At 41.4% G+C, this 16,526-nt stretch overlaps 1 protein-coding gene across 1 annotated transcript in view; it reads left to right on the top strand.

Annotated features, from left to right (window-relative positions):
- Positions 1-6,131: 6,131 nt before the first annotated feature.
- Syn (synapsin) overlaps positions 6,132-16,526 on the top strand; it is a 98,705-nt gene continuing 88,310 nt past the window's right edge. The window contains exons 1-2 of the mRNA XM_071696692.1: positions 6,132-6,485; positions 16,015-16,133. Coding sequence (XP_071552793.1) covers positions 6,132-6,485; positions 16,015-16,133 — 473 coding nt within the window. The remainder of the gene's footprint in view (positions 6,486-16,014; positions 16,134-16,526) is intronic.

The following is a 16,526-nucleotide window of genomic DNA, read 5'->3' as shown; positions in this document are numbered from 1 at the left end:
GTCTGCAGTCCTAACGGCCCATCAGCTGCCTCACTCTGAAAGCTCGTAAAAGGTTTTGTTTGGCTGTCGAAATACGAAAGTTTTATAACCATTAAACTCTTATGGTCCGGGTGTAAGTTTCCATCATCAGAACTTGACTATAAATGTTGTTGTAAACATTCGGCACTTCACGAAGATAACGTTGGCTTTACATGTGAAGGGATAGCACGGAAACGATCAAAAAAATGTTTTTAAACAGAAAATGTTAATCTGAATTATTCTGCTTTGTTGCCATACTTCTTGTACCACAGAAGTGAATTGTTGAAGTTAGAATTCACTTTCATGTGCCACACACCTGACCTGAAGTGGGCGGTGACACTTTCTGTGCCACACACATGACCTGAAGTTGGCGGTGGCACTTTCTGTGCCCCACACATGACCTGAAGTGGGCGGTGACACTTTCTGTGCCACACGCCTGACCTAAAATTGGTGGGGACACTTTCTGTGTCACATCTGAGCTGATGACTTTGGCGGTGACACTTTCTGTGCCACACACCTGACCTGGTGAAGTTGATGGTGACTCTTTCTGTGCCACACACCTAACATGAAGTTGGCGGTGACACTTTCTGTGCCACATACCTGACCTGGTGAAGTTGGCGGCGACACTTTCTGTGCCACACACCTGACCTGGTGAAGTTGGTGGTGACACTTTCTGTACCACACACCTGGCCTGGTGAAGCTGGCAGTGACACTTTCTGTACCACACATCTGAACTGATACAGCTGGGTAGTGTTGGTATTCCTCAACTGGATGAACAACGTCACTTTAGAGAGAAATAGCTTTCCCTGGAGTGAATGCCATTCTGATTTGTTTCCCTGTTTGACAAAGATTGTCTTCTTGAAGGCAGGAAATATGCCCTAAACAATGAAATGATTGATAAATCTCGGATTAGATCGCCATTGCACTATAGGAAAATACCACTATACATACTGTATATTGAAATTTGTTCTCTTCGTGGCCGCTGGAGTTGTAGTGGTACTGCTCGTGTCAGGTGGAGGGACGTGCGGTAGTATATCCATAATTGTATACTACTACGTGAGGGAAAACAATACCTCGGTGACACGATTCCAGCAAATGATTTATGCAAAGTTTTATTCCCTCTATAAATAGCATGAGAGAATTATGAAAATATAGTAAAGTTGACATGAATAAAGAACTAATTTTCACCTTTACTTGGTTCTATTGTTATTTTGATACAGTTTACATACACGAGTTATATACCTTCGTGAACACTGACTGAATACGATTTACATAAATGAGGTACATCACACCGTAAACACTGAATACAGATAAGGTAAATGTTACAGCCCTTTATGAATATGGGTGGAATGCGATTTACGCAAATGATATAAACCTATGTAAATCTGTTAATGCAATTTACGTAAATGAGTTTGCACCTTACATCGCTGTTCTATAGCTAATCTCTACAGAGAGAGAGAGAGAGAGAGAGAGAGAGAGAGAGAGAGAGAGAGTCCTGGTACAAGAAATATTTTTTCCATGAAGATTGTATGACCACATGACAGTGACTCAAGTGGTGGCAGATGCATGATAGATGTCGAGCAAATGAGAGATCTAAGACGCGAGGCAAGGTCAGCGTCCTGTGTTCCTATCTTGACCACATATGCTCCAAATTTTAAAATCAGGAACCTGTCACACTAATATTAGTCTTTGTGGATTAGTTTCTACTTAACTATCATTTTACTGCTTGATACATTTTGCTTTATGCTGCCATTGAGGACATGGACTATAACGCCATCGAACAAACATTACATTGTAAACGCATTCATCGTGCGTAGAGTCCCTTAGTATAGAGGGTTGGTAAGAGGGGTTCACATGGAAGTGGAAAGCCCAGAAGGGGCTGGAGTTTATATAATTCAGAGGAGTTTGAGAATGTGAATACATTAGTAGAGATGAACAACATAGTTACGTTATAAAGTTAGAATCAGGAAGATACGAGGAGTGAAGAATGTTGATGTAAAAGTAACATGTGGCATGAAGAAAGTCTTTTAGGATGATATATATACAATGTACAACTGGTAACAGGCAGTTAAGAAGATATGTATAAGGAGAAGAGGGAAGTCGCTAAAGAGATGGGTAAATACCGTGAGAAAATAGATTATGAATAGGTTTATCTTAGACGAGGACAAAGCACGAATAGATATAATCTGAGCCAATACAAACAATTTGTGTATGGCGTTAGTGTAAAATAGATACGTTGACAAAGTAAGAATTACTAACACAGATGTTAATGTTCAAAGTGATTAACAGATGTGGGAATTCATATTTCACTTTAGTACACGAGACTTGTTGAGTGGCTGTTTGTACCTGCTCTAACCCCTAGAGTAGGAACTTTAGTTATGATGTACTACATAGAATAATAATAATAATAATAATGATAATGATGATGATAATAATTATTATTATAATAATGATAGTAAATGGATAAAATAGATAATAATATTGATAAAGATGATAATAATATTGATAATAATAAATGATTTGATAATTTCAGAATCTCATTTATGTAAAAGTTTTAAGCAAATTCATTAGTGATATTGAGAGTGTATTTGTTTTTAACATTTAAAAAGAGAGACCTTGCGTAATTTTGGGTCTTTAAAAGAAAATCGCCACTTATTCCATCTTTGATATTTTGGTGAAAGTTGCCATTCAAACCAGTGAGTACAACGTTACATATACAGGAGTTCCGCCTCATTTAATAGGCATCTCTTATAAGTGCCACAGTTTTCATGAAAATGTTCTTAAGGTAACGTGTGTAAAGCTAATATTCAGATGACGTGTCGCAATGACAAGGCCGTACATAGCAATCCACTTGGCTGTATAGATGTTTTGCTCAAACTTTTATCGGCGTCATTACTTATGGTGAACACCTTAGTTGAGAAGACAGAACAGCAGACAAATCCAACTTACGAATTAGAAATTATCTATAAACTCACAATGTAGCGAACCTCGATATTGTCATGAATGTTCATTGGTAAGGATACACGGCTCGAGATGATCGTCGATATGAGTTCATCTCAAACATTTCGACAAGCGACTGGTAGGTATCACAACGCCAGACAAACCGCTGAAAACTTTGGGAGGGGAACCTAACTCTGCGTTGCTGCCCCAGAATACCTAACACTGATCCTCTACCCTGGCTGATGTGTTGCTGCCCAGGATACCTAATGATAACACCTCAAGATGTCAGCTCTAGAGATGAAGTTAGCATCAAGTTGTGGGCTTGTAGCATTACCTCTGCCATAGGCTCGCTGAAAGAGACTGTGCAGAATAACAAAGTTTACTGCTAGTCATATGGTTCATTTATTCAAGCTTCTAGTTCATGAAATTTTTGATATATGTTTGAAAACTACTTCCCTTTATTTAAATTCAAAGGAAAAATTTTTCATAAGATTATCACAAATCTCAGTTGTTCTTTTATTTACAATTTTGTTTACTTTTTCATTGCTTTACTTTATTTACCGACAGAGCAAAATCATCAATGAACATGAGCAGAAAGGCGTTTACAAAGCATCTTTGGCGGGCGTAAGTTGAAAATCTCATTACTTGGCAAAGTTTTTGTTTAAATTCACAGTGTAGTAAAAAGTGTATTCCAGAAGACTACATGGCAGACTTTTGAGTCAGAACCAATTAACCATAACATTTATATCACTACACATATACTCTACCTGATTCTTTTATAGCCTTTTGCATAGATTTTGGCATCTAAACCAGCATTCACAACCTAGCACTTTCTAGTGTAAAACACGCGTTAGCTGGCAGCTCTGTAACATTAATTGGCAACTGTGTATCCTTGAGCAGAAAAATGGTTCTTAGTAGACTCGAGTAGACTGGATAGCAAATCTTTAGTACCAACAACACTCTTGCTTCCAACTCTACAGTTCGTGACATACTAACTACTAGAGTTTTATTGAGTATAGTAATTGGCACTATTATTCACTTTAAAACACACCAATTAGCAACTCAGGAAGGGCCATTACACTTAATGAGAATGTACATGTTCTTAGAACTCCACAAGGTGTTCAAGATTTGTCTGTTGGTGGATATAGCTTGACGGTGATGGTCTTAATGACTGGCACTTGATAGGCCTAGAGCACAAATTGCCAACCAACTAGCCAGCTCAGCTATACAGAGTATTCTGACTGTTGAGGTTCCTAACCATTGATGATATGCTGGCTTCTAGAGGTCATCCAGATCACACGGTACCGTAAAAGTTTTACAAGCTTTGTTCGTATAAACGTAAAAATGCACTTATGTGCTAAGTTACGAAATCTCTTACATACAGTCCTATTAAGTGATACAATAAATCTAAACCTTAAGATCAAAGTATCTACGTAACAATAACATTTGAAATGAAACGTGTTACATGAAGTGAAGAAAACATCACTTTTTGAATGCGGGAGTGAACCACTCAAAAAATAAGAATACGAATACTACGAGACTAAAAACGACAGGAACCACTGGTAAAAAAAACAGTGGTAGCTTTATGTTGTCCCGTTCACATGAGCTGCCAACACTTTATGGCAATATAGCACATACATTGTCAGTGCTGTAGCGGAGAACCCACTTGTTGGTAATGTTTTAACCTAAAATATGTTAGTTAGCAACTACGTTTAAATACATTAATTAACAGTGTTCTGTGTCCTGTCTGAATATGTTTGGAGTTGATCATGAGGAAGTAATAAACAAGTAGGATTGCATCAACTTGCAAGGGAACGTAAACAGACTCCAAAATTGCCTGATACGGTTGATGAAATTCAACTTGAGCAAATGTAAAGTCAGGAGGATGGAACAATATGAAAGGCCTCAGTACAGCTAATTATGTAACAGGAAATACATTACAAGTTTTAGTGTTGAGAAGGACGTGCGACGAGACATCGTCCCTAACTTTTCATCAGAGTCACGCATTAAGAGATTGGTTAGGGTAGACAAACTGTCTGCTGGCAAATATGAGAATAGTTTTTAAGTATATGGACAAGGAAACACTTAGCAAACTATTCATATTTTGCATAAGGCAAAAACATAGAAAATGATTCTCTGGTTTGGTAACCGCACCTAAGAAGTACAAAGATTTAACAGAAAACGTTCAGAGGAGGGCAACAAACATGGTACCAGAACTGATAAAGCTAAGTTTCATGGAAAAGCTAGGGGCTTTAAGCTTTCCCACCTTGGAAGAGAGAAGAGTGAGGGGTGACCTGATCACCACCACCAAAACTAAAGTAGATCGATGGCGTAAACAGTGAACAGTTATACAGAATTAGGGAGAGAGCAACCAGAGGACATTTCATGTAATTAAGCAAGATACTTGTTTCAAAAGGTGTAAAGAAGTATTTCTACAGTATGAGAGAGGTAGATGAATAGAATAAGATAACTGACTATATGGTAAGTATAAACATACATAAATCTAAGAAACCGTATGATACTAGATAAGGTTCAAGAGATGAGGGCTTAGGAGTGTAAAACCCACTCCACAGTACACTAAAAATAGGTAATTGCGTAATAAGCTGTTAATTCTGGTGTCTACTTATTCAACACAAAAGAATAGCTGACAATTTTCAAGACCAGATCACAATAGTCTGTAAAAGTGAAAGCTAGTTATACACTAGCTGGTAACTGAGGCCTAGTTTAAAGCCCAGAACACACTAGATGGTAACAGGGAAGCCCAGAACATACTGCTTTACATTACATCATCCAGAACTGATAGTCCGGTCTGTAACAAAACGGTCTTCGAGGGACATGTTGCAGATTGCGCTAGTTGAAAAATAGTGTTCAACGCCTGAAAGAAGGTGTTTAAGATTTTCCGGGTGGTGGCACAAAGTCCATCCAACCAACTAGCCCAGAACACACCGACTACCAACTGTGGTCAGTACTTAATGTACAATGTCTCACATAACCTGAAATAAAAGGTACAAAATTCTAGAGAACTACGACTATTGTGTGTGTATGCTGTTGGAAAGTGTGCTCCCTGTTGGTGATTTGTGCTCGCTGTTGGAGATGTGTGTTCGCTGTTGGTGGCTTTTGCTCACTGTTGGAGGTGTGTGTTCCCAGTTGGTGGTTTGTGCTTGCTGTTCGAGATGTGTTTCCAGTTGGTTTTTGCCTACTGTCAGAGATGTGTGCAGAGTGTATCTCTACAGCCAGCCCCAGCGTCTAGTGGATGGTGGCAGCAAGCCTCACAATCCAGTGGGTCTCCGCAACCAGCCTCACTGTCCAATGGGTCTCCGCAACCAGCCCCACTGTCCAGTGGATATCCACAGCCAGCCTCACCGTCCAGCGGATCTCCACAGCCAGCACCACTGTGCGGTAGATCTCAACAGCCAGCCCCACTGTCCACTGGATCTCCGCAGCCAGTTCCACTGTTAAGTGGATCACTACAGCCAGCCCTTCTGTTCAATGGATCACTGCCGCCAGCCTCACCGTCAGCTATCTTGGTAAAAATGTAATGATAATAGACCCAGGCGGATGTTGCTAATGAAACTGTCAACCATCAGCAGCAACACACCATAATGTATTACTGAAATACACTCGTACAGACATGTAGAAATACTTGAGGTTCTACCACTAAACGTTTGTGATAGAGTGTAGAGGAAACCTCAATAACTGGACTGCATCTTAGAATGAAATGCTTTGAAACATTTTGCATGAAAGGGAAGTGTTTACTTTAATGCACTAGAAATAACATCACTGCATTTTCTCATCAATATCAAAATGAAGCATAATTGATTGATTTTATGGAACATATAAAGCGCTGGAACCCAGTGGTTATTCAGCGCTTAATAGCATGAAGTAAATATACAAAATTTTCAAACTATTAACATTCACTGAAAAAAGAAAGAAAAGTTTATGTACATGGCCAGTACAATAATGTTCATACTCTAGAAAGGCAATCAAATGCAGTTCATCTTCTTCCATATTGTAACCAGTGTATTGTGAACTACTGTATGAAAAACTGCTGTATGGGAAACCACTGTAAAGAGAACCACTGTATGAGGAACTACCATATAAGGAACCAATGTATGGGGAACTACCTATAGGGAACTACTACTTAAAGAACCTCTGTAGGGGAACCACTGTATAGGGAACCACCGTATGGGGAACTATCGTATAAGGAACTACCGTAAGGGGAACTACCACTCTAAAGAACCACTGTATGGGGAACTACTGTATAGAGACTACCGCATAGGAAACCACTGTAAGGGGAACTATCATTTAAAGAACCACTGTAGGGGAAATTCCGCATAGGTAACCACTGTAATGGGAACTACCGTATAGGGAACCACTGTAAGGGGAACTACCGCTTAAAGAACCAGTGTATGGGGAACTACTGTGGAGGGAATCACTTTATGGGGAACTAGCGGATGGGAACTACTGTTTAAGGACTTACTGTACCGTTACTGTACGTGTGTGTGTGTGTGTGTGTGTGTGTGTGTTGGGGGATCTCTTGAACATTCTCCACCATCATACGTGCAGCTTGTTAGATTTATGTCTGCATTCTGCATCAACCATGTTCCTCAGTCATTCAAGTATCACTCTGATATAGTGAAAAAATTTACATTTCATAAGTTTCTTGCATGGTTTCGAGTTCTCATCTGAATGCCATATCCCTACATCTCTCGAAGTGTTCACTGTCCACATTATCGATCTACTTTAGAATCTTACACGTTGTGATCAGGTCACCACTGACTCTACTCTCTTCCAAGATGGGAAAATAAAGCCTCTTGCCATTCCTGGTAACTTATTTCTCTTAATTCTAGTACCATCTTCGTTGCTTGCTCTATACGTTCTCCATTAGCTCTGTGCTTCTCTAGGTACGGTGACCAAGCTTGAAAATCAGAGTCTAGCCATTGCCTTATATAGGATGTGAACAGCATGCTACATATATACTTAAGAACTATTCTGATATTTACCAGAAGACAGCTTGTCAACATTGTTATTCTTTTAATGTGGGACTCTCCTGGGGCGGGTTAAGGATGATGTCGATACCAAGTCCTTCTTCCATGCAGAAGCCAGAAGCTTATTTCTTGCAAGTTGATAGTGATTATCATCATATTATGGCTTTCTCTCTGTTTGTCCAATCTTCATCAACTTGCATTTGCTTGGGCTGAATGTCATCAACCATCAGGTCAATTTTTTTTTAACTCCCCTTGTAAGCTGATGCAATCCTCCTTGCTTTTCACTGCCCCCACGACCTGCCTTTCACCTATAAACATATTCAGGTAGGAGTTCCTACCTTCAGGCAATCATAGAATAAGAAGAGTAAAGGTCCCAAGAGAGAATTCATTGGCACTCCTCTGGTCAACTCGACCCATATAGAGAAGGCTCCCCTTAACATGCTACCTTTTGTCTCCTTCCATCGAGTAATATCTTCTATTCAGCAAAGGAAATTCCTCCCTTATTCCTCCTGACGACGCAGCTTCATAATCAGCGTTCCGTGCGGTAACTTGTCAAAGGGTTTCTGGTCTTGTGAGCGCGCGCGCGCGTGTATGTATACGTGTGTTTATGTGTGAGTGTGTATGTATGTATGTGTGTGTGTGTCCAGAATCAGATTCATCTGTCACCTTACGGACACATAAATAAGCACACAATAATAGGTCATCACAAGCAATGGACGGCCAAGAGACAGCTAGACAGTTGGATGTTAACCTCCAGCTGAGAAGTAGATGAGAACTGGCGTGTTAAAGAAGCCATCAAGTCAGTTGGGTCTGACATTTTGAAAGATCTGACCATAGTAATGTCATCTCCATATAAGCTTAATTCAGACCTATGTTGTAAACCTCGAATGATGATAAAATCTTCACTGATAGATACCGTTAGAGAAACATTGACATACAATAAACCCTTGAAACTTCAGGTCATCATAACAAGACTTACAGTGAGTTTCCACCTTTCATTGAGGAGAAAAATAATTTTAAACCATTACGTTCATCCGAGATCATTTTGGGTGACCAAAAATATGCAACACAAACGCTGTACGTATTTTAAATGAGTAATATATTGTCATAACTTCACTAGATGTAAATTTCTCTGTAAACTTTATTGGAAATATATCTTTATAATGCGGATTTCCATCTGAAAGTGAAGTTTAACTGACTTTTCACGATTCCGATACTGGAGGATGATGATAGATTAATTACTATTTCAGATATACCTAATTTTCATCATATATATATATATATATATATATATATATATATATATATATATATATATATATATATATATATATATATATCCCTGGGGATAGAGAAGAAAGAATACTTCCCACGTATTCCCTGCATGTCGCAGAAAACGACTTAAAGGGGAGGAAGCTGGGAACTGGAAATCCTTCCTTCCCGTTTTCATTTTTCCAAAAGAAGCAATGGAGAAGGAGGGCAAATGAGGATATTCCCTCTAATGCTGTCCTATATTTTTTAACGCTACCTCGCTAACGCGGGAAATGTATCTGAATGTATTTTAACTTTCTAAAAGGGGAAAAAGAAGAAGGAGTCACGCGGGGAGTGCTCATCCTCCTCGAAGGCTCAGACTAGGGTGTCTATAAGTGTGTGTGGCTGTAACCAAGATGAGAAAAAAGGAGAGATAGGTAGTATGTGTGAGGAAAGGAACCTGGATGTTCTGGCTCTGAGTGAAACGAAGCTCAAGGGTAAAGGGGAAGAGTGGTTTGGGAATGTCTTAGGAGTGAAGTCAGGGGTTGGTGAGAGGACAAGAGCAAGGGAAGGAGTAGCACTACTCCTGAAACAGGAGTGGTGGGAGTATGTGATAAAGTGTAAGAACGTAAACTCTAGATTGATATGTGTAAAACTGAAAGTGGATGGAGAGAGATAGATGATTATTGTTGCATATGCACCTGGGCATGAGAAGAAAGATCATGATAGACAAGTGTTTTGGGAGCAGCTGAGTGAGTGTGTTAGTAATTTTGATGCACGAGACCGGGTTATAGTGATCGGTGATTTGAATGCAAAGGTGAGTAATGTGGCAGTTAAGGGAATAATTGGTGTACATGGGGTGTTCAGTGTTGTAAATGGAAATGGTGAAGAGCTTGTAGATTTGTGCGCTGAAAAAGGACTGGTAATTGGGAATACCTGGTTTGAAAAGAGAGATATACATAAGTATGCGTATATAAGTAGGAGAAATGGCCAGAGAGCGTTATTGGATTACGTTTTAAGTGATAGGCGCGTGAAAGAGAGACTTTTGGATGTTAATGTGTTAAGAGGTGCAACTGGAGGGATATCTGATCATTATCTTGTAGAGGCGAAGGTGAAGATTTGTAGAGGTTTTCAGAATAGAAGAGAGAATGGTGGGGTAGAGAGTGATGAGAGTAAGTGAGCTTGGGAAGGAGACTTGTGTGAGGAAGTACCAGAAGAGACTGAGTACAGGATGGAAAAAGGTAAGAACAAAGGATGTAAGGGGAGTGGCAGAGGAATGGGATGTATTTAGGGAAGTAGTGGTGGCTTGCGCAAAAGATGCTTGTGGCATGAGGAGCGTGGGAGGTGGGCGGATTAGAATGGGTAGTGAGTGGTGGGATGAAGAAGTAAGATTATTAGTGAAAGAGAAGAGAGAGGCATTTGGATGATTTTTGCAAGGAAATAATGCAAATGAGTGGGAGATGTATCAAAGAAAAAGGCAGGAGGTCAAGAGAAAGGTGCAAGAGGTGAAAAAGAGGGCAAATGAGAGTTGGAGTGAGAGAGTATCATTAAATTTTAGGGAGAATAAAAAGATGTTTTGGAAGGAGTAAATAAAGTGCGTAAGACAAGGAACATCAGTGAAGGGGACTAATGGGAAGGTGATAACAAGAACAGGTGATGTGAGAAAGAGATGGAGTGAGCATTTTGAAGGTTTGTTGAATGTGTTTAATGATAGAGTGGCAGATATAGGGTGTTTTGGTCGAGGTGGTGTGCAAAGTGAGAGGGTTATGGAGAATGATTTGGTAAACAGAGAAGAAGTAGTAAAAGCTTTGCGGAAGATGAAAGCCGGCAAGGCAGCGGGTTTGGATGGTATTGCAGTGGAAGTTATTAAAAAAAGGGGTGACTGTGTTGTTGACTGGTTGGTGAGGTTATCTAATGTATGTATGACTCATGGTGAGGTGCCCGAGGACTGGCGGAATGCTTGCATAGTGCCATTGTACAAAGGCAAAGGGGATAAAAGTGAGTGCTCAAATTACAGAGGTATAAGTTTGTTGAGTATTCCTGGGAAATCATATGGGAGGGTATTGATTTAGAGGGTGAAGGCATGTACAGAGCATCAGATTGGGGAAGAGCAGTGTGGTTTCAGAAGTGGTTGAGGATGTGTGGATCAGGTGTTTGCTTTGAAGAATGTATGTGAGAAATACTTAGAAAAGCAAATGGATTTGTATGTAGCATTTGTGGATCTGGAGAAGGCATATGATAAAGTTGATAGAGATGCTCTTTGGAAGGTATTAAGAATATATGGTGTGGGAGGCAAGTTGTTAGAAGCAGTGAAAAGTTTTTTTCTAGGATGTAAGGCATGTGTGTGAGTAGGAAGAGCGGGAAGTGATTGGCTCTTGGTGAATGTCGGTTTGCGGCAGGGGTTTGTGATGTCTCCATGGTTGTTTAATTTGTTTATGGATGGGGTTGTTAGGGAGGTGAATGCAAGAGTTTTGGAGAGGGGGGGGGGGGGGAGTATGCAGGCTGTTGTGGATGAGAGCTTGGGAAGCGAGTCAGTTGTTGTTCGCTGATGATACAGTGCTGGTGGCTGATTCCGGTGAGAAACTGTAGAAAATGGTGACTGAGTTTGGTAAAGTGTATGAAAGAAGAAAGCTGAGAGTAAATGTGAATAAGTGCAAGTTTATTAGGTACAGTAGGGTTGAGGGACAAGTCAACTGGGGGGGTACGTTTGAATGGAGAAAAACTGGAGGAAGTGAAGTGTTTTAGATATCTGGGAGTGGATTTGGCAGCGGATGGAACCATGGAAGGGAGTCATATGGTGGGGGAGGGGACGAAAGTTCTGGGAGCGTTGAAAAATGTGTGGAAGGCGATATTATCATCTCGGAGAGCAAAAATGGGTATGTTTGAAGGAATAGTGGTTCCGACGTTATATGGTTGCGAGGCGTGGGCTATAGATAGAGTTGTGCGGAGGAGGGTGGATGTGTTTGAAATGAGATGCTTGAGGACAATATGTGGTGTGAGGTGGTTTGATCGAGTAAGTAATAAAAGAGTAAGAGAGATGTGTGCTAATAAAAAGAGTGTGGTTGAGAGCAGAAGAGGGTGTTTTGAAATGGTTTGGGCACATGGAGAGAATGAGTGAGGAAAGATTGACGAAGAGGATATATGTGTCAGAGGTGGAGGGAACGAGAAGTGGGAGACCAAATTGGAGGTGGAAAGATGGAGTGAAAAAGATTTTGAGTGATCGGGTCCTGAACATGCAGGAGGGTGAAAGGCGTGCAAGAAATAGAGTGAATTGGAACGATGTGGTATACCGGGGTGGACGTGCTGTCAATGGATTGAGCCAGGGCATGTGAAGCGTCTGGGGTAAACCATGGAAAGTTTTGTGGGGCCTACATGTGGAAAGGCAGGTGTGGTTTCGTGGCATTATACATGACAGCTAGAGACTGAGTGAACGAATGTGGCCTTTGTTGTCTTTTCCTAGTGCTACCTAGCGCACATACGGGGGGAGGGGGTTGTCATTTCATGTGTGGCGGGGTGGCGACGGGAATGAATAAGGGCAGGCAGTATAAATTATGTACATGTGTATATATGTATATGTCTATGTGAATATATATGTATATGTTTGTGTGTGAATATATATGTATACGTTGAGACGTATAGGTGTGTATATTTGCGTGTGTGGACGTGTATGTATATACATGTGTATGTGGGTGGGTTGGGCCATTCTTTCGTCTGTTTCCTTGCGCTACCTCGCTAACGCGGGAGACAGCGACAAAGTATAATAATGATATATAGGTAGTATATAATATATATAATATATAGGTAGTAAAAGCTTTGCGGAAGATGAAAGCCGGCAAGGCAGCAGGTTTGGATGGTATTGCAGTGGAATTTATTAAAAAAGGGGGTGACTGTATTGTTGACTGGTTGGTAAGGTTATTTAATGTATGTATGACTCATGGTGAGGTGCCTGAGGATTGGCGGAATGCGTGCATAGTGCCATTGTACAAAGGCAAAGGGGATAAGAGTGAGTGCTCAAATGACAGAGGTATAAGTTTGTTGAGTATTCCTGGTAAATTATATGGGAGGGTATTGATTGAGAGGGTGAAGGCATGTACAGAGCATCAGATTGGGGAAGAGCAGTGTGGTTTCAGAAGTTGTAGAGGATGTGTGGATCAGGTGTTTGCTTTGAAGAATGTATGTGACAAATACTTAGAAAAGCAAATGGATTTGTATGTAGCATTTATGGATCTGGAGAAGGCATATGATAGAGTTGATAGAGATGCTCTGTGGAAGGTATTAAGATTATATGGTGTGGGTGGCAAGTTGTTAGAAGCAGTGAAAAGTTTTTATCGAGGATGTAAGGCATGTGTACGTGTAGGAAGAGAGGAAAGTGATTGGTTCTCAGTGAATGTAGGTTTGCGGCAGGGGTGTATGATGTCTCCATGGTTGTTTAATTTGTTTATGGATGGGGTTGTTAGGGAGGTTAATGCAAGAGTTTTGGAAAGAGGGGCAAGTATGAAGTCTGTTGTGGATGAGAGAGCTTGGGAAGTGAGTCAGTTGTTGTTCGCTGATGATACAGCGCTGGTGGCTGATTCATGTGAGAAACTGCAGAAGCTGGTGACTGAGTTTGGTAAAGTGTGTGAAAGAAGAAAGTATAGAGTAAATGTGAATAAGAGCAAGGTTATTAGGTACAGTAGGGTTGAGGGTCAAGTCAATTGGGAGGTAAGTTTGAATGGAGAAAAACTGGAGGAAGTAAAGTGTTTTAGATATCTGGGAGTGGATCTGGCAGCGGATGGAACCATGGAAGCGGAAGTGAATCATAGGGTGGGGGAGGGGGCGAAAATCCTGGGAGCCTTGAAGAATGTGTGGAAGTCGAGAACATTATCTCGGAAAGCAAAAATGGGTATGTTTGAAGGAATAGTGGTTCCAACAATGTTGTATGGTTGCGAGGCGTGGGCTATGGATAGAGTTGTGCGCAGGAGGGTGGATGTGCTGGAAATGAGATGTTTGAGGACAATATGTGGTGTGAGGTGGTTTGATCGAGTAAGTAATGTAAGGGTAAGAGAAATGTTTGGAAATAAAAAGAGTGTGGTTGAGAGAGCAGAAGAGGGTATTTTGAAATGGCTTTTGGCACATGGAGAGAATGAGTGAGGAAAGATTGACCAAGAGGATATATGTGTCGGAGGTGGAGGGAACGAGAAGAAGTGGGAGATTAGAGGTGGAAAGATGGAGTGAAAAAGATTTTGAGTGATCGGGGCCTGAACATGCAGGAGGGTGAAAGGCGGGCAAGGAATAGAGTGAATTGGATCGATGTGGTATACCGTGGTTGACGTGCTGTCAGTGGATTGAATCAGGGCATGTGAAGCGTCTGGGGTGAACCATGGAAAGCTGTGTGGGGCCTGGATGTGGAAAGGGAGCTGTGGTTTCGGGCATTATTGCATGACAGCTAGAGACTGAGTGTGAACGAATGGGGCCTTTGTTGTCTTTTCCTAGCGCTACCTCGCACTGATGAGGGGGGAGGGATGGTATTCCATGTGTGGCGAGGTGGCGATGGGAATGAATAAAGGCAGACAGTGTGAATTGTGTGCATGGGTATATATGTATGTGTCTGTGTGTGTATATATATATATATGTGTACATTGAGATGTATAGGTATGTATATTTGCGTGTGTGGACGTGTGTGTATATACATGTGTATGGGGGTGGGTTGGGCCATTTCTTTCGCCTGTTTCATTGCGCTACCTCGCAAACGCGGGAGACAGCGACAAAGCAAAATAATAAAGATATATATATATATATATATATATATATATATATATATATATATATATATATATATATATATATATATATATATGGTAGTAGTCCTCCCACTCTTGCCCTTGCGAATTTACACCTTCTTTACTAACCCCATATGTGATAGTGTCATATGTCCCGTGAGAGTCCAGGAAGGTGCAATGTCATATGCCCCGTGATAATCCAGGAAGGTACAGTCCGGAATCCATCTCATTTGCCTAAAACGGAGATCACTGTTATAAAACTTTGTCCAAGAGATTTGTTACGTAGGGCCTCCTTACCTTAATACTAGCTTCTATCGCATGCAAGAAGTGTCAGCTTTTCCAGTAATCATAGATTTGTTTTCTGATTACCCATGTTTAATGTTAAGCGAAGGGATGGTGCGGGGAGGATGAGTGAAAAATTTTCGTAATATGTAGAAAGTAGTCACACACACACACACACACACACACACACACACGTATCTGGATGTGTACATGCATATCCATATACATGTGTTAAGATGCGTATTGTAACACATTGTAGGTCACTGTATCTTGCTCAGCTGTAGTAGAAAGGTGTGATACAGTAGTGGCTGGTAACCCATGTAACGTAGTGGTATTGTACCTTGCAGGGTGGAGGTGTAGACTAGCCTAGCTGTCAAGCTACGAGAAGACTGTCTTCAGCACACCACCACCACCACCACCATCACCATCACCTGGCCACGCACCACACCCTCCACCATCACTACATCACGGCGACTCACACTGACATCTCCATCACCCTTCACCACCATCCCCATCTCCTTACCACCATCACCACCACCACCACCACAAGAGGAACAACAACCACGCTGTCCCGTGCTTAGATCGCTTGTCCTTCCTGCCGCTGAACTGAGGAGGACCACTGATTACGACCCACCGACGTACGGTCCTTCTACAACGTCTGGTTAGTCTGCCCACCTCGCTCCTTCTGGGAAGACCAGCCCACCACCGCCACCTGCTCTGCACACCCCGCTCCTTCTGGGAAGACCAGCCCACTTCGCTGCTCTTGGGAAGACTAGCCCACTACCGCCACCATACTCGGCTCTATCTGTGAGTGCAGTCCTCCAGAAACCGGCAAAATTTCCTTCTCAAGCTTTAAAGCCTCCTTCTCCAGCAATGTCAATTACCTCAAGAGAAGGTGAGTATGCCTGCATCTGTAACCCACTATGCCTGCATCTGTAACCCACTATGCCTGCATCTGTAACCCACTGTGCCTGCATCTGTAACCAACTATGCCTGCATCTGTAACCAACTATGCCTGCATCTGTAACCAACTATGCCTGCATCTGTAACCCACTATGCTTGCATCTGTAACCCAATGTACCTGTACGTGTAACTCACTGTACCTGCATCTGTACCTACATCTGTAACCCAATATACTTACATATGTAACCTCATGTACTTGCATCTGTAACACATTCTACAGTTGCAGCCCACTTTCATTGAACGGGTAGCCCACTGTACCTGTACGGGTAGCCCACTGTACCTGTACGGGTAACCCACTGTACCTGTGCGGTAACTCACTCTACCT

Source organism: Panulirus ornatus, chromosome 59, assembly GCF_036320965.1.
Source record: "Panulirus ornatus isolate Po-2019 chromosome 59, ASM3632096v1, whole genome shotgun sequence".
NCBI lineage: Eukaryota > Metazoa > Arthropoda > Malacostraca > Decapoda > Palinuridae > Panulirus > Panulirus ornatus.
The sequence above is the reverse complement of the archived record's forward strand: the minus strand, read 5'-3'. Positions and strand labels throughout refer to the sequence as shown.